General features: G+C 47.5%; 1 protein-coding gene across 8 annotated transcripts in view; it reads right to left on the minus strand.

Moving 5' to 3' along the window:
* Window positions 1-24,123, minus strand: part of nectin1b (nectin cell adhesion molecule 1b) — a 630,230-nt gene that overhangs the window by 445,804 nt on the left and 160,303 nt on the right. For all 8 annotated transcript variants that reach the window (XR_015073694.1, XM_085967690.1, XM_085967688.1 and 5 more), the window contains exons 3-4: window positions 18,196-18,498; window positions 16,812-16,929 (exon numbers count right to left, since the gene is read on the minus strand). Coding sequence is in view for 7 of the 8 variants with exons in the window: in XM_085967690.1 (XP_085823816.1) it covers window positions 16,812-16,929; window positions 18,196-18,498 (421 nt within the window). In the remaining variant the exon portion in view is untranslated. The remainder of the gene's footprint in view (window positions 1-16,811; window positions 16,930-18,195; window positions 18,499-24,123) is intronic.

Genomic DNA, 24,123 nt, shown 5'->3' on the forward strand with positions numbered 1-24,123 from the left:
GCCGGGGCTTCGAAAAGGTCTGCCACAGAAGTCTGGCGCAGGATGAAGGCGTCGTGGTTGCTACCTGGAAGCGGGCATTGACAGCGAGTATCAGCTGTCTGTGGTCACACACCAACTGGACGTTCAACGAATGGAACCCCTTCCAGTTGCGGTAATCCTCGGCATTCTCTTGCGGCGCCCGCAAAGCCACATGCGTGCAGCCAATGGCGCCCTGGACCATGGGGAAGCCCGCTATTCTTGCAAATCCCATTGCGCGCTCTTGCTGCTTGTCCAGGGTCATGGGGAAGATGATGTACTGACGTCTCCTTTTAAAGAGGGCATTCGTGACTTGACGGATGCAGCAATGCACCGCGAACTGGGAGATATTGGCAATGTTCCCAGTAGTGGATTGGAAGGAGCCAGTGCCATAGAAGTTGAGAGCCACTGTCACCTTCACTGCCACCGACAGAGGCGTCCTGCTCCTCAGTTGAGGCTGCAGATCTGGCTGAAGCAGGTGGCAGAGCTCAGTGACCACCTCCCTGCTGAATCGCAGCCTCCGAAAACACTGCTCCTCAGACATGTTGAGGTATGAGAACTGTTGGCGGAAAAGTCTTGTGTGCCGCTGCCTGTTGGCCCTCCTCCGTCTGGCCATGATTGGCACTCTCTCTCGGCGTCTCTGTGCCCTCTCAATGTAATGGAGAAGCCCAACGTTTCCATCCATTGCAGCCCCCATAGTATGTGGCCACTCAAGGTTATGCCAGTGAAAAAGCAAACCAACTACAAAGTTCTGGTCAGAAGTATCTGTGCGAGCGCTGACTCAATGCAGAAAGCTCTCTCCCTTGGTCTCTCTGCAAATCTCTCTCTCTCTCACACAGGAGTGGTCCAAAAATGGCTACCACAAAGAAGCCAGGAAGAGCCCCCTTTAAATAGCGCCCCCCCAGCCCCACAGCGACTGGGAACCGTTCCAGTCAACCAGTCGCTGGGAGCGCCAGGCGGAAAGGAAGGGGGCGCCACTGAATTTCCGGTTCGGGGCGCCCAAAGGGCGTTGCACCATGAAATGACGTCAGGAGCTGCGCGCGTAGCTGAGCGGGCGTTGTGGTTTTGTGCCGCCGCTAAATGTCCGCTCAATTTCGCGAGAGGCGCAGGTCTCGCCGCGCCCGGGCGCTAGCCGCCTCGCGCCCCACTTATCGCCCTCTTAAGGCACTAACGGGTGGCGCTAACAACTGAATTTCTCCCCCATTGTGTTTAAGTTTGAGAAAATGATAAAGGTACCGATTACACACCCACTGCAGCATTTGTTTTGTGATCTATAAACGTTAGAAAGTGTTTCATGCTGAGAAAATTTTCCAAAATGAGTTGAATTTTTAAGCCAACTAATGATGTTACCTGTGTTTTGTTAGAAGTTAGGAATTAGAATCTCTCAATGTAAACGATTCTAACAGCTGTACATGAGAGAAAGAGACAAAGTGAGAGTGAGCGAGTGAGCGAGAGAGGGAGAGACACAGAGTGAGAGAGACCGACACAGTGAGAGGCCGACACAGTGAGAGACCGACACAGTGAGAGACCGACACAGTGAAAGAGAGACCGACACAGTGAAAGAGAGACCGACACAGTGAAAGAGAGACTGACACAGTGAAAGAGAGACCGAGAGTGAGAGAGAGACCGAGAGTGAGAGAGAGACCGAGAGTGAGAGAGAGACCGAGAGTGAGAGAGAGACCGAGAGTGAGAGAGAAACCGAGAGTGAGTGAGAGACCGAGAGTGAGAGAGAGACCGAGAGTGAGAGATCGAGAGTGAGAGACCGAGAGTGAGTGAGAGAGAGGGGAGCTCCTTTGTAAGGTGGTAACTGATCTGAATTGACTCCCTTCTCTCTGATTTTGTTCTACATATTCACTATCTGTTTCGTGGGGGAGGGGTGGAGAGGCGGGGGCAGGTCTCGCTAATCTCTAGCCTTGTTCTCTAGACTTTGGTGCTTCTCTCAATTTTTTTTTAATGAATTTCCAAACTTTAGATGTTTGGTGGAGCCTCCCTCCGCAGTTGTTTGTTCAGGCTGAAACAGGTGTGTAGCCCCCGCATCCTATTCAAATCTAAACTGATCTTCAACCCCACGTACAGTCCAGCACAAACACGAGTTACTTCCACCTCCTCAACATAGTCCCCCCCAGGACTCCCGCCACCTCTCCCACGCTGATATCCCCACCGGTGGCATGTAACCGGCACACAGTATTTCTGCCAGCAATGGACGTTCAGGATCTGAACTCTGCACTTCAGACAGCAGCTTCTTCTTCTTAGGCAGTCCCTCGGAACCGAGGATGACTTGCTTCCACGTTAAAAATGAGTTCTCAGGTGACTGATGAGTCCAATGCGGGACCTACAGTCTCTGTCACAGGTGGGGCAGACGGTAGTTGAAGGGGCGGGTGGGTGGGGTGCTTGGGTTGACGTGCGCTCCATGTGCTTGGCTTCCGCTTGCTCCCGGCGAAGAGACTCGAGGTTTTCGGTGCCTTCCCGATGCTTCTCCTCCACTTTGTGCAGTCTTGGGCCAGGGATTCCCAGGTGTTGGAGGGGATGTTGTACTTTTTCCAAGGAGGCTTTGAGGGTGTCCTTGAAGCGTTTCCTCTGCCTACCTGGGGCTCTCTTGCCCTGTCGGAGCTCCAAGTAGAGCACTTGTTTTGGGAGTCTCGTATCAGGCATGCGGACGATGTGACCCGCCCATCGGAGCTGATCGAGCATGGTCAGAGCTTCGATGCTGGGGATGTTGGCCTGAGCGAGAACACTGACGTTGGTGCGCCTATCCTGCCAATGGATTTGCAGGATCTTGCAGATCTTGCTTAGAATGTGGCCTTGTCATAACCAACACCTTGTTCCGTTAGAGAGACAAGTACAAGGCTTCATGGCAGCACCCTGGCTACAAGCACTGGCATCTGCTGGACAACATCATCGTCCGAGCAAGTGACCGCAAGGACGTCCGCATCACCCGCGCCATGACAGGAGCGGATGACTGCTGGACAGACCACCGCCTAATCCACTCTGTCATCTCCATCAATGTAGCCCCAAAACAGCGGCGGCAACAGAAACAATGCCGCAGGAAAATCAATGCTGGAGCACTCAAAAACCCTGCTAAGAAAACCCTATTCAGCCTGCGCCTCACAACCAACCCGATGACTTCAGACAGTATCCAGGACCCGACTATCGAGGGTCCAGGCAACGTTGGCTGGAAGTGTGGAATAAACAGCACTTTTCCCAGCGATTCTCCAGCGGAGAGTGGCGACACACAGCAGCAGCAAAAACAAGGGGGAGACCTGCACTCGGGGTCACAGGTCAGACATCCAACCCATGACCCCATAGTACGGTATCTCCTTTTATACCATGCAGCCGGAGCACCAATGAGTGTATGAAAGTGGCTACAGTTTAAATCGAAACAATAGCTGAACGCTCCAGCACCACCTGGTTGGAAAGAAAAGTGAGGGAGGGACAGGTCGGTTGGCATCTCTGTAGTTGCAAACCAGCTACCCAATTTCCTACCTAAATAAACGGGAAGCAGAACCCACTGTAAGTTAGTAACATGGTCAAAATCTTGCCCACATTACGGGACTTTCAGGGCATATATTGGGGATGAACTATGCATAATATAGACAAGGACATTTTTTTCCCCTTTTCCTCACTCTCTGAAAAGCCTGCTGTAACCCCTGTTATGTTACTGGACTAGTAATCCAGAGGCCTGGACTAAAGATCCAGAGATATGATTCCACATCCCACCATGGCAGTTGGGAAATTTAAATTCAGTTTAAAAGCGAATATCAGTAATGGTGACCATGAAACTACCGGATTGTCATAAAAACCCATCTGGTTCATTAATGTCCTCTGGGGAAGGAAATCAGCCATCCTTACCCAGTCTGGGCTATCTGTGACTCCAGACCCACAGCACTGTAACTGCCCTCGGAAATGGCTGAGCAAACCACTCAGTTGTAGCAAACCACAGACTGCAGCAGTTCAAGGCGGCAGCTCATCACCCCCTTCTCAAGGGCGATTGGGATGGGCAATAAATTTTATTCATTCATGGGACACCCACATCCCATGAATGAATTAAAATAAACGTCTCTGTTTCCAGCCTGCACGGCGAGCAGCCATACAGCGAGTGAAATGACAATGCAGCAAGGTGTAGCGTTGTTCCTCTGAAGACAGCCCTTCCACGTTATTGTTATACCGACTGCAACTGCTGACTGACAATGGCTGCCGATGTCTCGGAGCTCCTAAAACTCAAACACTGCTGGCCTATGCTCTGACTGTTATTATGTTTAGCTCGGCACTGACAGGCGAGTGATGAATCGACTCGGAGCACTGAAAGGTCGATTCATTGTCAGGGTAAATTCTGTTGCTCCCCTCTTCACAATCACAGTTAAATCCTGTCCAATCACTCACAGCCTGACACCGTGACTGGCTGCAGGCAAAGATATTAAACTCCAGATTTGCACAGACAGAAACGGTTCTAAAAAGGTTTCTAGCGCAGTCTGTTAAAATTGAACGAACGAGATAGACAGAACAAAGCACACCAAAAACAAAAGGTCATGTGGCAGACTCATGCAAGGTCAGTGCTCAGATTAACATTCCTTTACGTACATACATCAAAACAAACTATACTGCATCCCATCACTACACATTGCAGCCTAAGTGATAACTGAATGCGCACATAACATTCACTCATGATGTATCATTAGTCTTAGAATAAGGAGGCCTCCTCGTGAAGCAAACGGAAGAATCCTGATTAAGATTCACGTATTAACAGTTTAATGCCGTGCGTATTTATTTATATGCAAACCTGCTGACATTATGAGGGCATCACACCCAGTCAGAAGGGCGAGACTACAGTAAAACAGCGCGCATTCTCCATACTTGCACATTTACTTCTGATCATCAGTGAAGTACTGTACTACCTGTAACAGGCCACCACGCTGCACAATGCATCATCAGATTATAAACACAGTAAATTTATAAACACTGCAGATTTTTCTAGGTTAATAGTGGAAAACTGAGCAGGGACAGCGAGAACTGTGAGATTGCCTTTAGCCTCAGAGACAACGGCAACTGAAACCAATCTGTGTGCAGAAAGTCACAACTGGCTTTTTATTATCAGCTTACAATACAATATCGATTGGCATAAATCACAGGTATGTACAGGGTCCAGAGTTGCTTTGGGAGTATAGGATGAAACATTCACAGTCCAAACCCCAAGGAACACCAGCTACACCCCCCCCAGCCCCCCCAAACACCCCTGTCTGACACATCCATTAGTTTGTATAATATCCACACAGCGACTTTGCTGCCACTGTTTCCATTATAAACAATGGGAGAGAGAGTCAGCTTGCTGAACGGAGGATGCAGCTGTTGGCAATGCAGATGCGGTTTTTAATATCACAGCAGCCATCTGATCTCAGAGATGCAAAGTCATGGGAGACAAACAATCAACAGGTACAGACCAGGACAGCATGCATTTTAAATAAGCATAATCATTAAATAATATGGAGGAATATAGGGGAAGAAACCTGTCCTCGTCCCTGCCCAGGCTCAGTCACCAGCTGATTCACTGACTGCCCAGAGAAATCTCCAATCAGCCTCAATATGCAGGACAGCCATATACAGCAGAGACAGGACATTGCATGTATTATAAATACAGGGATACAGTGCCATAAACATCATAAATACAGGGAGACACAGTCACATGGTCTCTGGCCTCTAGTCATTATAAACAGGCATGATTTCTTGCTTTGGAATCTACCCTCTAATATTCAGCTGAATAAATGCATTTAACAAATGAAAGGTTCCACATTATAAAATGCAAGAAAGGACTGGTAATAATGCATCAAACACATGGTCCTCTCACGCCCAAGGTCTGGACTTAAATCCTAAAGAGAGCGAGGGGATGAATGTCTCCTCTCTCAAAGATGTCAGCATCCTTAAATTACACGAGTTTGGGCATTTCGACCAAGCGCAAAACCGTCAACATCCAGCACAAAATAGCTCTCAACTGGCACTGCCGCTCACAGACACTCAGAGGCAAATGATGTGGAAACTGGAAATGCCAAATGAGTGCAGAACTGAGCACTCGGAGGTTGGGAGTAAGGCTCACTGATGGAGCAGAGTATGGCGCCTTGAACCTGCATATAACTCAACCCCAAAGTGCTGTTACAGGGTGAGATAACTGGGAAACTGTTCCCTCCCCCAGCACTGGAATTGCTCACTCTGATGAGCAAAAGAAGAAAATTAAACCTGGGCGAGGAAATGTGCACCAACTACTCCACTGGCCCCCTTTTCCGACACTGCTTTCAGTAATAACCCCATGCTGAACTAGGCCTTCAGAGTCCAGTTTCCAACCCCATGAGCCCAGCCTTCAACCAGACTAACAGAGTAGCAGCAGGAATCATTCCAATTCAGTTGCATAAGTCCCCATCCACCACCTTAAACATTCACTCCCTCCACCACCAGCGTAACGTGGCTGCAGTGTGTACCATCTACAAGATGCACTGCAGTAACTTGCCGAGGCTTCTTCGACCGCACCTCCCAAACTCGCGACCTCTACCACCTAGAAGGACAAAGGCAGCAGGCACATGGGATCACCACCACCTCCAAGTTCCTCTTCAAGTATCCTGACTTGGAAATATATCGTCGTTCCTTCATCGTCGCTGTGTCAAAATCCTAGAACTTCCTACCTAATAGCACTGTGGGAGTACCTTCACCACATGGACTGCAGCGGTTCAAAGAGACAGCCCATCACCACCTTCTCAAGGGCACTAAACGATGGGCAATAAATGCTGGCCTTGCCAGCGACGCCCACATCCCATGAATGAATAAAAAAAACTCTGCATTAACTCTGTTATCAAGGCAAGTCGACCATACTTTAATTTGTGATGGGTAATTTGGTTCTTCTGTCTAGCTGACTCACTTTGTCACAACATTTGTAATTTGCTTACCCACAAACATTAATGAAACATAGCAGTAAAAAAAGTGAAGAAATCAAAGCGCTGATGGCACTGGGCGAAATAAACAGGATAACTCCAGAGGTAGGGCAAAGAGACAGTACGAGAATAGATTGGCGGCTAACATAAAAGGGATGTCAAAGGAGCAGTGAGGCCAATTAGAGACCCAAATGGAGAGCTTTTGGTGGAGGCAGAAGGCATGGCTAAGTTACTAAATGAGTACTTAGGATCGGTGGAAAAGGACTTTGCCAAAGCTATGGTAAACGAGGAGGTTGTCAGGATACTGGATGAGATATAAAAATAGATAAAGGAGGTACTTGAAAGGCTGGCAGTGCTTAAAGTGGATAAGTCACTCGGTTCAGATGAGATGCATCCTAGGTTGCTGAGGGAAGTAAAGGTAGAAATTGCGGAGGCGCTGGCCACAATCTTCCAATCCTCCTTAGATACAGGGGTGGTGCCAAAGGACTGGAGGATTGCAAATGTTACACCCTTGTTCAAAAAAGGAGAGAAGGATAAACCTGGCAATTACAAGTCAGTCAGTTTAACGTCAGTGGTGGGAAGCTTTTAGAAACAATAATCTGGGAGAAAATTAACAGCCACTTGGACAAGCATGGACCATAAAGGAGAGCCAGTTTGGATTTGTTAAGGGCAAATCGTGTTTGACTAACTTGATTGTGTTTTTTGATGAGGTAACAGAGGGTGGATAAGGGCATATAATGTGTATATGGACCTTCAAACAGCGTCTGATAAAGTACCACATAATAGGCTTGTTAGCAAATTTGAAGCCCATGGGATAAAGGGGCAGTAGCAGCATGGATACAACATTGGCTAAGGGACAGAAAACAGAGAATTTTGGTGAATGGCTGTTTTTCGGACTGGAGGGAGGTATACAGTGGAGTTCCACAAGGTTCAATACTAGGACCACTGCTGTTTTTGATACACATTAATGACTTGGGGGTACAGGGCACAATTTTAAAATTTGCAGATGTTACAAAACTTGGAAGTGTAGTAAACAGTGAGAAAGATAGTGATAGACTTCAAGACGACAGACAGGCTGGTGGAATGGACAGACACATGGCAGATGAAATTCCAACGCAGCAAAGTGTGAGGTGATGCATTTTGGTAGGAAGAATGAGGAGAGACAATAGATGCTAAATGGTACAATTTTAAAGAGGGTGCAAGAACAGAGAGACCCGGGGGTGCTTGTGCACGAATCTTTGACGGTGGCAGGACAGGTTAATAAAGCACATGGGATCCTGGGCTTTATAAACAGAGGCAGAGAGTACAAACACCAGGAAGTGATGCTAAACCTTTATAAAACACTAGTTCAGCCCCAGCTGGAGTATTGTGTCTAATTCTGGGCACCACACTTTAGGAAGGACGTGAGGCTGGAGAGGATACAGAAGAGATTTACTAGAATGGTTCCAGGGATGAGGGATTATAGTTACGTGGATAGACTGGAGAAGCACCTTCAAGTAGAGATGAATAAGAGATTTGATAGAGGTGTTCAAAATCATGAAGGGTTTAGACAGCATAAATAAAGAGAAACTGTTTCCATTGCCTGAAGGGTCAATAACCAGAGGGCACAGATTTAAGGCGATTGGCAAAAGAACCAGAGGTAACATGAGGAAAAACTTCTTACGCAATGAGTGGTTTGGATCTGGAATACACTGCCTGAAAAGTTGGTAGAAACAGAGTCAATAGTAGCCTTCAAAAGGGAATTGGATAAATATTTGAAGGAGAAATAAATTGCAGGGATATGGGGAAGAGCGGGAGAGTGGGACTAACTGGATTGCTCTTCAAAAGAGCCGGCACAGACTTGATGGGCCGAATGGCCTCCTTCTGTGCTGTATTATTCTATGATTCTATAACTCACACTGCCAATTGGTGAACAAGCTCCAACAACATTCAAGAAGCTCGACACCATCTAGGACAAAGCAGCCCGCTTGATTGGCACCCCATCCACCATCTTAAACATCCACTCCCTCCACCACCGGCGCACCGTGGCTGCAGTGTGTACCATCTACAAGATGCACTGCAGCAACTCGCCAAGGCTTCTTCCACAACACCTCCCAAACCCGCGACCTCTACCACCTGGAAAGACAAGGGCAGCAGGCGCATGGGAACACCACCACCTCCAAGTCACACTCCATCCTGACTTGGAAATATATCACGGTTCCATCATCGTCGCTGGGTCAAACTCCTGGATCTCCCTCCCTAACAGCACTGTGGGAGCACCTTCACCACACGGACTGCAGCGGTTCAAGAAGGCAGCTCACCACCACCTTCTCAAGGGCAACTAGGGATGGGCAATAAATGCCGGCTTTGCCAGCGACGCCCACATCCCGTGAATGAATTTTAAAAAACCCTAGGCAGGTATAAGCGGCCCTAGAGTACAAGGCTGGGAATGTCCACTATTTTACTGAAGCATGCTGATTTATGTGAACACTTTGGGGCGGGGTTGCAATTTTATTAGCACACGTCTTAGCACTAGTGGTGTGACTGATCCAGTGTTGAATGAAGAGCTGAAGTGAGACTAATAAAACATTCAGATCCTTGCCAGAAACAACCATTTGCAATCAATTTAGGCTTTTCGGGAACTGGATCAAACTGCCAACCCTAGTTAGATCACACTGGCACGTTCTGACCCAACCCAGCTCACACTGAATCCAATCCTGCATGCTACATCTGCCACTGAATCTATCCATTAAATCCTCGTTCACTTAAGCTCAGCATAAACAGCTATTGAAAACAGAGAAAGACAACAAAGCTTCCCGCACTCAACCTCCCGACAACAATTACTATGCTGGATGCTTTGATTTTCTAATAAACAAACTACTTTCCCTTGCTCTAAATTGCAATTTACTTCCATCATGCGTTGGAACAGATGGGACTCCAGGGGGTTAGAAGCGGATTAAAACGTACTTGACCTGCTGTCACCTGCCCAGACACATCCAAAACTGAAACAGTTCTTTGAACGCTTTAATAAACGTTAACGTTAGTTAAGCTGCAACATGAGATCACAGCAACTGATTAAAGTAGCCATCAGGCCTTGCAGTCTGACCCAGAAACACACGTCTAACCGAAACAACCGCTCTGAAGACTTGTAGTAATCGATGATCCATTCTACCAGGATCTGTTTGGGCACAAAAAGGCCTTGGATAAAAGCACACACTAATACATCCTCCCACTGACACTCAATGTCCCCGAGCTCTTCACAAATGTGTTTGTTTTCAGTAAACAGTGAAACTGCTGTGAAGGTGACATTGCCCAGTGAAACCCAAAGTTGCTCAAGTGAAACCCAAACACAGTGAGTGTTGGAACACGAGTTTGGAGTTGCCTGGCAGATGATATTTCAACATAAAAACAAACAAAACCTGGGCGCAGTTCTGAAGTCGGAACGGACAGTGAGGAGCGTGCACACTTGCTCATCCAATCATCTTGAGCCACTGCTTATTTACTTTATTAAATATCATTTTTACTTCATTAACAACTTCTGCACATTGTGCCCACGCTTTCCCACCATGCTTCCTACTTGCCTACTCCAACTTGTCTTGCCCATGCCCCCCCCCCCCCAACCCTGTCCGGTGCCTCCCCCGCGCTCAGACCTGCCCGGTGTCCCCCGTCAGTCGCACCAACTGCCAACTGAGCCAAGTAGGCACAGAACACTGAAAGGACCAGATAATTTGAACTGGGTATGGCCCCCATCAATGTTGTGATGACTGCCATCCTAACCACTACCATCTCCAGTAAGAATGCATTACAACAACTGTAGTGTATGTACCCGTCTACCTTTAAGGGAACTATTGAATGTAACCGTTCACCTTTAAGAGAACTACTTTAGGTGTGGCACTATTTGTTTGGCTTCTGTATACTGTAATACCGATAGTGACCACACCAGTATATAAGTGTTGTGGCAGGATTGCTGGGGCAGATTCGCCCGGACCTTCGAATAGTAAAGACCTGTTTGTTTGTTACTTCTGAAGTCTGTGTATTTATTAACGGCACAACCCACAGACTTTACAGTGGCGACGAGTCCGATCGTACCCTGCGGCAAGACTACCAAAGCAACGAAGAGCGTCGAAGGGAGGCAACCGCCCTCGTCGTGCTGCTGAAAGAAAACACGAGGCTGCAGCAGGAGGAAGGAGGAAGACTTTAGCAACAAAAGCTTCCACCTGCAACAGGCACTGACTACCCTTCTACCACGGTGCGGAGTGAGCCGATCAGCGGGGAACAAGGCGGCCGCGGAGACTGTGAGTAGGGGAAGGTGTAGAAGTATCCGGAGGATAAGGGCTGTGCACTCGACCATGGTCGAGGGGGGAACGGAGCCGGTCAGAAAGTCGGGTCCAACGGTGTCGTGAGACAGTCGGACCTCAATCGGCGGGAAAACCGGGCAGCGACCGCAGCCACGAAGCGCTGAGACTGTGAGTAGGCGCGGGAAGAGAAACCCAGCCGCAGCCGGGGGAGGGAAACACCGGTCTGCGAGAGGGCTGGGAGGTGAACAGGAACCGTGCGGGTGGGAGAGAGAGACAGAGCCGAGCAAGGGGAGAGAGACTGCGCGAGAGCCAGTCCAGCGGCTGAGCTGTCCTCCACCAACGGGGTACCCAGGGCCGGTAGCACCGAACGTGCGGGAGAGAGAGCGACAGAGCCGGGTACGGAGAGAGAGACTGCGCGAGAGCCAGTCCAGCGGCTGAACTGTCCTCCGTTAACGGGGTGTACCCAGCGCCGGTAGAGCCGTGCGGGCAGGAGGAAAAGACAGAGCCGAGTAAGGGGAGCTGTGCGGAAGCCAGCCAGCGGCTGAACCTGTCCGCTGTGGGGGAAGCGTACCCCTTCCACCGGGAAGAAACGCGGGAAGCCGCCATTAGGCGGAGAAGACGCCAGAAGCAGGAAACCGCCATTGAAGTGGGCGGGGCGAGAAAGGAAGAGCGGGAAACCGCCATTTTCGCGGGAAAACCGCCATCTTAGAAATAAACAAATAAATAAGAATACTTAAAGAAATACTGGTGCTGCTCCCAAGGGAAGAAAGATGCCTAAGCGAGGGAATATTAACGACTTTAATTCTGAAATAGAAGACTGGGCCACGTACGTGGAACGCATAGAGATCTATTGCGAAGCCAACAAAATAGAGGAAGACGACAAGGCGATAACATTGCTAAACTCGATGGGGGCAAAAACATACGGGCTCTTGAAGCATCTAATAGCACCAAATAAACCAGCGGATCAGACCTTCGAAGAGATTGTGGCTGTGCTGAAGGACCACTTGAACCCCACACCGTTGATGCTGGCTGAACGATTCAAATTCTACGCAAGAACGCAGAGGAAAGACGAAAGCAATGCGGAATACTTGGTCGAACTGCGTAGGCTAGCGAAATACTGCCAGTTCGGAGGGAATCTGACAGAAGCGCTGCGGGACAAGTTCGTATGCGGATTGTCCAAAGAAGGGACGCAGAAGTGACTACTGGAAGAGAACGACCTCACACTGGACAGGGCTGTCCTTATAGCTGCATCGCACGAAGCCGCAGCGAAAGGAACGGCGGAAATGCAACTAAAGGCGGCGGCACTCGGGGTGGACCAAGTTACTTCAAGCACAACAAAATGCTACCGTTGTGGGAAGACAACGCATGACCAGAATCAATGCTGGTTTAAGAACCAAGAGTGTAGGAAATGTGGCAAACTGGGTCACATCGCGAAGGTATGCCGGTCCGGGAAAAAGACCAACAATCAAAGGAAGCCACCACAAGAAAAGTACAACAAGGTACACAAGGTGGCTGAGAAGAGTTCAGACGAACAGAATTCAGACTCAGACCCAAACAACCAGGAGCTGGGTAGTCTGAGAATCCACAATGTGGGTAAAGAAACGGATCTACAGACCATCTGGGTCATACTAAAAATAGCTGGAGTCCAAGTAAGAATGGAGCTGGACACTGGATCAGCTCTATCAGTCATCAACCGAAGGGACTACCACCGGCTATTCTCTCACATACCTTTAAGAAATACCAAGTTCGTATTACAGACATACAAGGGGCATAACGTATACCCCGTGGGGAAAATAAGAGTCAAGGTGAGAGATAGGGGTAAAGAACACCCAAGAATGAACTTGTACGTATTACCTGAGGGAGGACCACCACTTCTAGGACGGGAGTGGATTAAGAAAATAGACATGGAATGGCATTACCTAAAAGCCATAATGAGGGAGGACTCGGTGCAAGCTATTAGCTCAGATTCTGAAATCAATCACAGAATCACAGAAATGGATGATGATAAGACCAAGTCGAATATGGAAGACAAGGCTAAAAGGGACTTGCCGACGATGGGGAAGAAAACGAAGACATGCAGAAGGACTTATGGTACCAAGAAGAATAAAGCTGCAGAGCAGAACTCCAGGTTGACAGAGAATTCTGAGCTTGTTCAAGCAAAGGATTCATCCACGACGGAAGAACACCGAGCTCGGACGCAAACTTATGTCAAAGTATGACAACAATTAGAACAGTTGAGTGACCGTCTCGTACAAGAGATGAAAAATATGGAAAAGTTCTGGGACACCGAATGGGAGAACCTGGAAAGACAACAGAGACAGCTAGCTCAAGCAGAGAGCGACCATAGAGCCATCGTGGTCAAATACCAATCACATTCCCCTGATGCTGTTCAGGAACTAGAATATTTACAGAACGAACCAAAGAGGAATCTTCAGGAAGCCAGGATTTTATTCCAGTTCTTCTCTACGACTCCTTACAAGCAGAGTGTGAGAAGTTGAAAGAACAGTATGAACAGGCCCAGGCTACAATTCTGGAGGGGGTTAACTCGGCAGCCTCCGAAAAGCTAGTTTCAGTAGAAGCATATGAACAACTAAAGGTTGAACATGAGCAAGAAGTCCAAAGGCTGCAGGAAATTCTTGATGAGCTCAAGGCCAAGACAGACTCATCGGTAGAAGTTCCATCCATAGATGAGAAATTAGAGGTGAAAAACATGGCAGAGCATGAAAGACAGGATGTCCAAGAACTCATAAAAACATTGAAGGACACCCAAGACAAATACGAGGCGGCAATGACCGAGGTTCAACAACTTGAAGAACAGATTCAACTGGGAATCCTTTCAGTGGAAGAAAAGGAAACTGTAAGAAACTCAGAGACTGTAAGAATGGTCCCTGAACATGAACTAGAGAGCATCAGGGCGCAACTTTTCCGAGCGCTGAAAGCCAAAGTTCAAGAGGAACGTAAGGTGGAAGTATTGGAGAAAGAGGTGGATGAAATGGAGAAGACTCTGATCCACCGTGTTCCCAGGGAAGAGTTAACGGTCAGCCAACTCCTTCATATGCTGAAGGACAAGACTCTGCAAGGGGAACAATCTGAACACGAGCTTCAATCTTCAGGGGGAACGAGTTCGGAGCTCTCAAAAGTCACGGAGATAGCTGAGGTGGCAACACAAATTTTACAAGGATGCCAAAAGTACGTTGAATCACGTCAAGGTGAACAGAAGAATGTGGAAACCGTTACTTCAGTAGAAGGTTTAAATAGCCTGATAACGCAATTCCCGATGGAAGGGAAGGTATTGAACTCACAAATGAGGTCCGTCGTGAAGGAATGGCAGATAACCCAGGAAGAGCGGGATGAATATGAATGCATGAAGAAGTCTTTTCAAGAAAGATGTCTAGGGAAGGAACCACCGTCAGCTAACGTCCAGACGGGTGAGGAGGAAGAAGAAGGCTCTCTCGCTGGCCTAACTCAGGACGAACCCGAATATTACCATGACCTATTGAGTGACACTGAATATTACGAGGATGTGGTCTGCCCAGCTTGTGATGAAAACTCCCAAAGTGCTGAAATCCGGATGAAGCACTTAAGGTCTAAGGAACATAGAGAGTTGGTGGCGCTACAGCTGGCAGCTGAGAAAGGAGCTCCGAGAGTTTCAAAAAGGCAGAAAAGAAAAAGAAGAAGCAGAAGATAATAGCTGTCTAAAATATTAGCACTTCTACCATCCCAGGCGGGACATTACTAAAGGAGCTAAATTAGTTGCAAAACTGGAAAATGTCAAGACAGCCAGTTGGTTGTAAAAGTCCGCACTGCTGGTTCAACAGGACGAAAGTTCAAGCTGTTACGTCAAGAAAAAGGCTATGGAGGAGTCACGCTAGCCAGGTGAACCGGCTACACCAAAGAAATGTTGTTCGGAACGAGTCAAGATCAGAGACTGAATCTATGAACTGTTTCCGCAGAGACTGAACCTGTGAACTGTTTCCACCGAGATTATATCTGTAAATCGTTTTATATGACATTGACTCCACTGAGATTATATCTGTAATTTGTTTTATAGTAAGTTGAAGATATGTATGTTTAACGGGGACTCTGTAAGTAATAAGCTAAAAAGGGAGGATTGTAGTGTATGTACCCATCTACCTTTAAGGGAACTATTGAATGTAACCGTTCACCTTTAAGAGAACTACTTTAGGTGTGGCACTATTTGTTTGGCTTCTGTATACTGTAATACCGATAGTGACCACACCAGTATATAAGTGTTGTGGCAGGATTGCTGGGGCAGATTCGCCCGGACCTTCGAATAGTAAAGACCTGTTTGTTTGTTACTTCTGAAGTCTGTGTATTTATTAACGGCACAGCCCACAGACTTTACAACAACCATTAAAAATAGTCCCTCACTCCAGCCCAATCCTAAGGACAGTGAATCACTGAGGAAACTCCAGTTGGGGACTGGGTAACGCAGTCACAGACACAAGCTCTGGGACCCAGCCCTGAATGCAGGTCAGAGTCCGGCAGCTGTAAATCTCTGAAGTTTGGTGAGTTTTAGCAGTCTCAGTCCATTTCTCAAATGAACGTTCACCCAAAGTACAGAAAAACCCACTCCTGGACTCAAATGGTACTTGACGTTTCTAGCTTTACTGAGAGAGGGTACAAGGATGGCTGCGAGGGAAAAGGAAATTTCCCCAGTACTGCAATGGTCCCAGGTTGGGGTTAGCCGTTGTTTTCAGAGTAGAGAAAGCAACAAGTAGGTGCAAACACAGGAATTGTTCTATTCCTCAGTACTGATATCCCTTACCATGGTGAGCTCCATCTCAAACATTCAACTAAAAGGTTTAAAAATTAAATAAGGATATTTTAACAATCTCACATATAGGTTCAGCTAAAAATTGAAGCCCCTCATCCCAACTGCAGTGGATAGGTCAGAGTGACCGAATGTCCCAAAATTCAATCACACTCTGAGGACGCTGGTGCTGCAAGCACCACCTTTGCCATGGGCTGCTTGATGACAACAACAACTTGTATTTATACAGCGCCTTTAGCATAGTAGAACATCCCAAGGTGCTTCACTGGAGCAATTATCAAACAAAATTTGACACCGAGCCACATAAGGAGATATTAGGACAGATGATCAAAAGCTTGGTCAATGAGTTAGGTTTTAAGGAGCGTCTTAAAAGGAGAGGTGGAGAGGTTTCAGGAGGGAATTCCAGAGCTTAGGGCCCAGGCAGCTGAAGGCACGGCCACCAATGCTGGAGCGATGGAAATCGTGGATGCGCAAGAGGCCAAAATTGGAGGAGTGCAGAGATCTCGGAGGGTTGTAGGGCTAGAGGAGGTTACAGAGATAGGGAAGGGCATTTCTTTAGATGGTCACCCCTGGCAAAGTTCAAAGAAAGCATCTGAGATATAAAGAAAATCTGTAAAAACTGGAAACTCACAACAGGCCCTTCAGCACCTGAAAGAGAAAAAGCAGACTGATGTTGGTGGTGGACACTGTCAGAAAACCTTGGTTCTGATGAAGGGTTTCCATCCAAGACATTAACCGATTGTTTCCATTTTTAAATAGGCCAGCTATGCATTTTCATAAAGGGAGCTGATACAGAGGGCTGAGAGTACTTACATCTTCCAGTTATACTTTGTTGCAGGTGGGTTCCCATCTGCTTTGCACGTCAGCCGCACATCTTCTCTGTTCAGGTACCAATTCCCATCGAATCCTTCCACTGTCACCTCGGGTTCATCTGCACGGAGAAGTAATGTCACCAACAGAGAGAATTCAGAGACACTTTCACCCGTAATCTTACCCAAGCCCTAAACATTTCACTTCATTTAACAATGGTCTTAAATAACCTGTTTGTTAATGAGCTTACAGTATTACGCACATTGTTCTGTTGAAATGAAGCTGTTTGCACCACAGCAAGTGTCCACATGTAACTTTGTTATATAGATGGTTTCCCCCACTAATGAGGGGCCCATGAACAAGCTACAATGGAGGCCACGAGAGACCAGTATGTTACACTGAGTGATGCTGGGTGGTTTACAGGGCGGGAGGTATAATAGAGCGTATTATAGTGAGTGTCCTTGTCCCCTGCTCCATTATTGGTGGCTGCATGCTCAGCAGTACACTCCTGTCTTCTGGAATTTCCTGCCTCGTTCCTCTGCCTTGCCACCTACCTCGCTTTGAAAAACCTCTTTCAAATTCTTGTTTTCAATCATGCCTTTGGCTCCCATCCCCACCCTGACATAGAAAAATAGGAGCAGGAGTAGGCCATTCGGCCCTTCAAGCTGCTCCGCCATTCATGGCTGATCCTCTATCTCAATATATTCCCGCTCTCTCCCCATACCCCTTGATGCCTTTTGTGATAAATCTATCTATCCTTCTTAAATATATTCAGTGACTTGGCCTCCACAGCCTTCTGTGGTAGAGAATGCCACAGGTTCACCACCCTCTGAGTGAAGAAATTTCTCCTCATCTCAGTCCTAAATGTCTTACCCCGTATCCTGAGACTGTGACCCCTCGTTCTAGACCCCCCAGCCAGGGGAAACATCCTCCCTGCATCCAGTCTGTCTAGCCATGTCAGAATTTTTTACGTTTCAATGAGATCCCTCTCATTCTTCTAAACTCTGGTGAATACAGGCCTAGTCGGCCCAATCTCTCCTCATAGGGCAGTCCTGCCACCCCACGAATCAGTCTGGTGAACCTGACCCTCGGTGTCCAATGTTTATTCCTCCGTGTTAAGTGCTTTGAGGCAACTTCCAGTACACGAGGAGCACTATAGCAATTCAACTTGTTTTAGAGGGGTGTTGAGAATATAAGAGTATCACAACGAGGGTTCTGTCCAAGGCATTACAGTGTGGGTACATCACAGAGTACAACAGTAATAGGTGTGGGGGTACACAATGCAGATGGCCAGGAGCAGAGTCCCATGCATTAGTCACAGCAGAACATTAACATACTCTAACTCGGTTTTCAGACCATTAATAACAGTGGTGTAGCTGATACTCACACTGCACATTTAACATCAGCACTTTGGTGGTCCGGTCCATTTGGTAATTCACGACACACGTCAGCGGCTGCCTGTGAGCCTCTCTGGATGGAACCAGCAGGTATTGGCTGGTCACCGTGATGGTGCCATTTTGGTTTCGAGATTCTTTAACAACCGTCTCCCCATTGACTTTCGTCTCCCAGGTGATGAGGCCCGGTGGTTTCCCATTGGCGGATGTACAAGTTGCTACAACAATCTTTCCTGGGTGACCAGCTCGTGCTATGATGGAGTTTGGACTGAGCTCAGCGTCAATCAGTGGCTTGGCTACAAGGAAATTAGAGAACGGTCAGCGTAAAATAAAACAGCATGATAACAAAGTGTGTGTGACTGAACCCAACACCACCCCCACTCCCCGCCCCCGTATCTCACCAAACTGTGTTAGCACCATTACCCCCATTTGTACTCGACAATGGAGGAACAGGAGTGTAGTACAATTGTTGCACACCTGATAACTTCTCTAATTTTACATCATCATACATATGTGTATCAGATATGTCCCAAAAAACAAGTAAAAAATTAAATGACTGCTTTTCTTATGTATGAAACAGTTATGACACATAATAAAATGTCCCAAAAGCCTTCACAGAAGCAAGAACGACGTGGCACAGAGCAATGGCAGATTCAATGGAGGTAATTGAATCCGCCTCCCTAATCCCCCTCCTCATTACATCTCTCCTCACGCTCAAAAGTCTCCTTAAAACCCTCAACAACACCTTCAGTCACCTTCTCGAACGTTCCTCCCGCTCTTGCTCGGATCTGACCTCCAATTGTAAAGAACCGCGCGAGGTTTTAAAGATGCAATTCAAATGTTAAATGGTACCGTTTCCGCAGGCTGTAAGGGATCTGTTTGGTGCATCTTCCCAAAAGGTCGTGCCCTGTGGCACAATCTAGGCTGTCACTCCAATGCAGTACTGAGGGAGTGCTGCACCACTGGAGGTGCCGTCCTTCTTATCAAACTTTAAACCGTTCTGTTGGACACTAAAGGTCCCATGGCACAATTTCAAAGAACAGCGAGGTCTCCCAATGTCCTGGCCAACAGTCCTCCCTCAACACGTGTGCGAGAGAGAAAGAGAGCGAGAGCGCGGAGAACATGCTCGCAAGAGAAAATGCAAGAAAAAGAAAGACTGAGAAGGGATGAAAAAGAGAGAGAAAGAGATAGAGAGCTCACGTGTGGACAAGTGTGTACACAGAATGAGGCCGTTTTTATGTTGCTCACCACCAGTGCCACTGCAGTCAGCTCCCTAACAGCATGGGTCTCCTGCAGCCGGGGCAGCCCCACAGTAAAGAGGGAAAACACTGCTAATGCAGGATACCTGAAATAGAAGCACCAAATGCTGGAAATACACAGCAAGTCAGTCCACATCTGTAAAGAGAAGATAGGTATGACATTTCTGGCATGCAGCCTTTGAAAGGTACTCTTCTGAAATCTCAACCTGTCTTTGCCCAAAGTGACCTTGCCAGATTCACCAAAGCTGGCTGCTGGGATATCCACGCGAGACCCCTGCATCACTGCTCCAATCACGACACTTAACCCAGTGTAAAAGCAGAGGGAAGAGAGACGGCACAAGAAACAGAGGAGAATAAGGGACAGAGATAGACAGAAGTGATTATATTGTGTGCCTCTACTGCTATCTGCACAAGAGTACAAGAAGAAAGAAAGAAGAAAGGCAGACTTGCATTTCTATAGCACCTTTCACGACCACCGGACGTTCCAAAGCGCTTTACAGTCAATGAAGTACTTTTTGAAGTGTAGTCACTGTTGTAATGTGGGAAACGCAGCAGCCAATTTGCGCAGAGCAAGCAGAAATGTGATAATGACCAGAAAATCTGTTTCTGTTATGTTGATTGAGGGATAAATATTGGCCAGGACACCGGGGAGAACTCCCCTACCTTTCTTCAAAATAGTGCCGTGGGATCCTTTACGTCCACCTGAGAGAGCAGATGGAGCCTCGGTTTAATGTCTCATCCACAAGACGGCACCTCCAACAGTGCAGCACTCCCTCAGCACTGCACTGGAGTGTCAGCCTAGTGTTATGTGCTTAAGTCCCGGGAGTGAGAAGTGAACCCTTCTAACTCAGAGGCGAGAGTGCTGCCAACTGAGCCACAGCTGACAATAGAGACACACAGGCAGGGGACAGGAGCAGAGAGGAGAAATGGAGAGAAAGACAGTAGTAAAAGAGCACACACGAGAGAGCGAGACAAACAGACACAAGGAGATTAACAGAAAAAAAACTACAAGAAACAATAGAAGCCACAGAAAGAGAGCGAAAGAGTACACAGAGGCACAACTAACAGATCTAAATTGTGCGTATGCATTCACTTCCTATGCTGAATCATGACTTCTGGTTTGTGTGGAATGCAGTTGTAATGGTAATTCCCCATTTACCTCTGTCAACAATGGCCTGTCATCATTCAGACCGTAAATATTTCAGAGCCAACAGACTGGGGACGATGGTTCAGGAAACCCCAAGTGTTTCTGTGGTGTAGAACACTGGATTATTTCTGACACTTGCTCAATTAATGGCTCACATCACCTTAAATGATCATCAACTCAGGATTAACAATACAAATTGCTTCAATGTTGTAAGTAAGCTGTGGTGCTTTACATTTATTGCTTTGTTCGCAATAACTAAGTGTTAAAATACAACAGCCAATTTTTTTTTAGTATATTTACTGTCGAGGAAGGACATTATTTGAGCTAGTCACAAGCAAAAGCAATTAAAAATAAATCCATTTTACTCCGGAGTTTCAAGGTTTTGCTCTGACAAAATTAGGTATACTCACACTCCTCCACACACAAACCAGGGGATAGGGAAAGAGAGAGGTGACAGAGAGAGAGAGAGAGAGAGAGAGAGAGAAAGAGAGAGAGAGAGAGAGAGACAGAGACAGAGAGAGAGAGACAGAGAGAGGAGAGAGAGAGAGCGCCAGGGAGGGAGAGAGGGAGAGAGCCAGGGAGGGGGAGAGAGCCAGGGAGGGGGAGAGAGCCAGGGAGGGGGAGAGAGCCAGGGAGGGGGAGAGAGCCAGGGAGGGGGAGAGAGCCAAGGAGGGGGAGAGAGCCAGGGAGGGGGAGGGAGCCAGGGAGGGGGAGAGAGCCAGGGAGAGGGAGAGAGCCAGGGAGAGGGAGGGAGAGAGAGAGAGCCAGGGAAGGAAGAGAGCCAGGGAGGGAGAGGGAGAATGCCAGGGAGGGAGCGGGAGAGAGCGGGGGAAAAGAGGGGGAAAAGAGGAGAGAGAGAGAGAGAGAGAGAGAGAGCCCCGAAATGCCAGGAGAGGACCATAAAGAAGAATACCCTCAGTCAACTAGTCCTGGGACTCAGTGAAGTAACTACTAACAATACTAACAATAACCAGCCCCAGGGCAGTGACAGCGTAACACAAAGAATTCGACCCAACACAATCGTCGCTAAGCAAAAGGAAAAATATCTGTCATACTGGGCAGAAACAACAAAAACCCAAAGCAAACTCAATTGCTACTTGGCCCTAAACAGACAATACAACATGGCTGATTACCTGACCATGGTAAAGGATAGCAAACTGAGAAAAACCTTGACAATGTACAGACTTAGTGAACATAGCTTGGCGGTCGAAAAAGGTAGACACAGGCAGACCCGGCTACCAAGAGAGGACAGGATATGCTCTCACTGCAGTCAGGGAGTGGTGGAGACAGAGATGCACTTCCTCACAGCTTGTAGAAAATATCAGGGCATAAGGGAGAATTTCTACCCAAAATTCACAAAAATATGCCCGGAATTCAGAAATTTGAATGACGACCAAAAACTCCCATACCTACTAGGGGAAGAGAGAAATTGTGTAACCTTAGCGGCACACTATGTTACAGCTTCCAATAAACAGAGGGACAACCACTAAATATAAGAAAAGAGTATATATAAATTACATGAATGTATATTTATACACTCAGGGATATATCTGTTTATACACTGTATGGATAGATCTGTATTTTTGTGTTCAACCATGAATGTTTTTCGATGCTTTGGCAACATAAGATGTACCTTGTCATGCCAATAAAGCGATTTGAATTGAATTGAATTGAGAGAGACAGGGAAGGAGAGAGAGACAGGGAAGGAGAGAGAGAGACAGAGTGAGAGAGAGAGAAAGAGGAGAGGGAGAGAGATAGGACGAGACAAAAAGAGCGAGACATGCAGCCAGCAATCAGCAGAGACACAGACAAGGAGGGATTTTGCTGCTTTTCCCGTCCACTTTCCTTTCACTATTTAAATACCACGACCCAGAAATTTGAACACGCCCATTTTTGGAATTGCGGGGGGGGGGGTAAGGATGGAGAAATCCCCACCCCTCAATGGTGAGGCCCGAGGTTCACCTGATATTGGGCCTCCAGCGTTATTACCATCGAGCGAGCGAGCTGTGGAAACCAGCAGGCAGGTCGCCGCCAAAGTAGGCCACTTGACGCAAGCAGTGGCCCCCAGGTAAGTGATTAAAATGGGAGGAAAGCAGAAAGGGAAACAATCAGGTCGGGAGGTGGCAGTGGGGAACGGGTCGGGAGGAGCGGTGGGTGGGTTGGGAGGAGTGGTGGGCGAAACGGTGATCAGCAGTGGCCCACGTTCTTTAAATAAGGGGTCGGGAGGAGTAGGCTCCACATTCAGGCAAATATATTTTAAAATCTTACCTTGTTGTTTGGGGCCTGCTGTGGTCCCATTAAGGACCTGTTAGGAAAACCAGGCCCAGGTGTGGCCTGAGTGCAGCTGCTCCAGGGCAAACTAATCTTGCAGATGAGGCCTCAAACGGGCGTTAGATCCTTTACTTGCAAAGGAACCAACGCTCGCCTTACCCATATTGGAGGATTCGGTCGCAGTGCAGCTGAATTTCTGTGTGCGGGAGTCTAAATAATGACTGATAAGCTCTGCCATTCGGATTTCTCTTTGGTGCTACACTGTCAAACGGAAGATAAACAGTGCTGTCACCAAGCGAAGACCAGCAATCCTCCGAAATGATACTGGTCTCAATAAGAAGTCACTGTGATGGAGCAACAGGCTGGATTCTATTAACAGGATAATGGCTGTGATGTTGGGGCGGGAATCATGCATTTGCATTTTTTGATGAAATGCGTATGAAACAATCCCCAAGAGCGGATCTGCATGTGCAGCACAAATGAAGAGTTGGGAAGCCAAGAGGCTCGAACCCCAGCCCGTCCCATCGCATTGTCATGCAAAGCAAATGATTGATGGTGACCAGTTTCCTAATGAGAGACTAAATGCGCTTCTGTCCTCTGACTGTGAATGGGTGCCAGGACTGCACTCTTCCGTGGATTATCCCTGCTTTGTTCTTGGCCACAGTGGCGAGATGATCTACTGCAGTGCTTCAACCAAGAGAGGCCATGTATCCTTATTTTGGTAAATGTCAGATGCTGTTTCATAATACAGGCCCTCAATCAGGGAGTGATACAGACAGCTGCCGCCTTTCACTTGGCTCTTAACAGTTATATAGATGATTTATGAACACAATAGAATATACAGCACAGAAACAGACCATCTGCCTACAAAGAGGCATTCAGGTAATGTATCTGCAGCTGGCTGTATAGCTAATACACCAGAATTTGCAAACCAAATTCAGGTGGTAATCTGGGGCAGACACAGCACCCCAAAGTCCAAAGTACATAATGGTGCATTTAGAAGGCACCCTTGACTGAAGCAATGTTGCTAGTCCATACCTAGGTTGTCCTATGAGGACAGATTGAGTAGATTGGGTCTATACTTCTGGAGTTTAGAAGAATGCGAGGTGATCTCACTGAAACATAAAAGATTCTGAGGGGGATTGACAGGGTTGTTTCCCCTGGCTGGAGAGTCTAGAACTAAGGGGCACAGTCTCAGGATAAAGGATCGGCCATTTAGTCCAGAACCAGCAGTCATAGTCTAA

Source organism: Somniosus microcephalus, chromosome 26, assembly GCF_052327205.1.
Source record: "Somniosus microcephalus isolate GS21.2 chromosome 26, FLI_Smic_1.0, whole genome shotgun sequence".
NCBI classification, from domain to species: domain Eukaryota; kingdom Metazoa; phylum Chordata; class Chondrichthyes; order Squaliformes; family Somniosidae; genus Somniosus; species Somniosus microcephalus.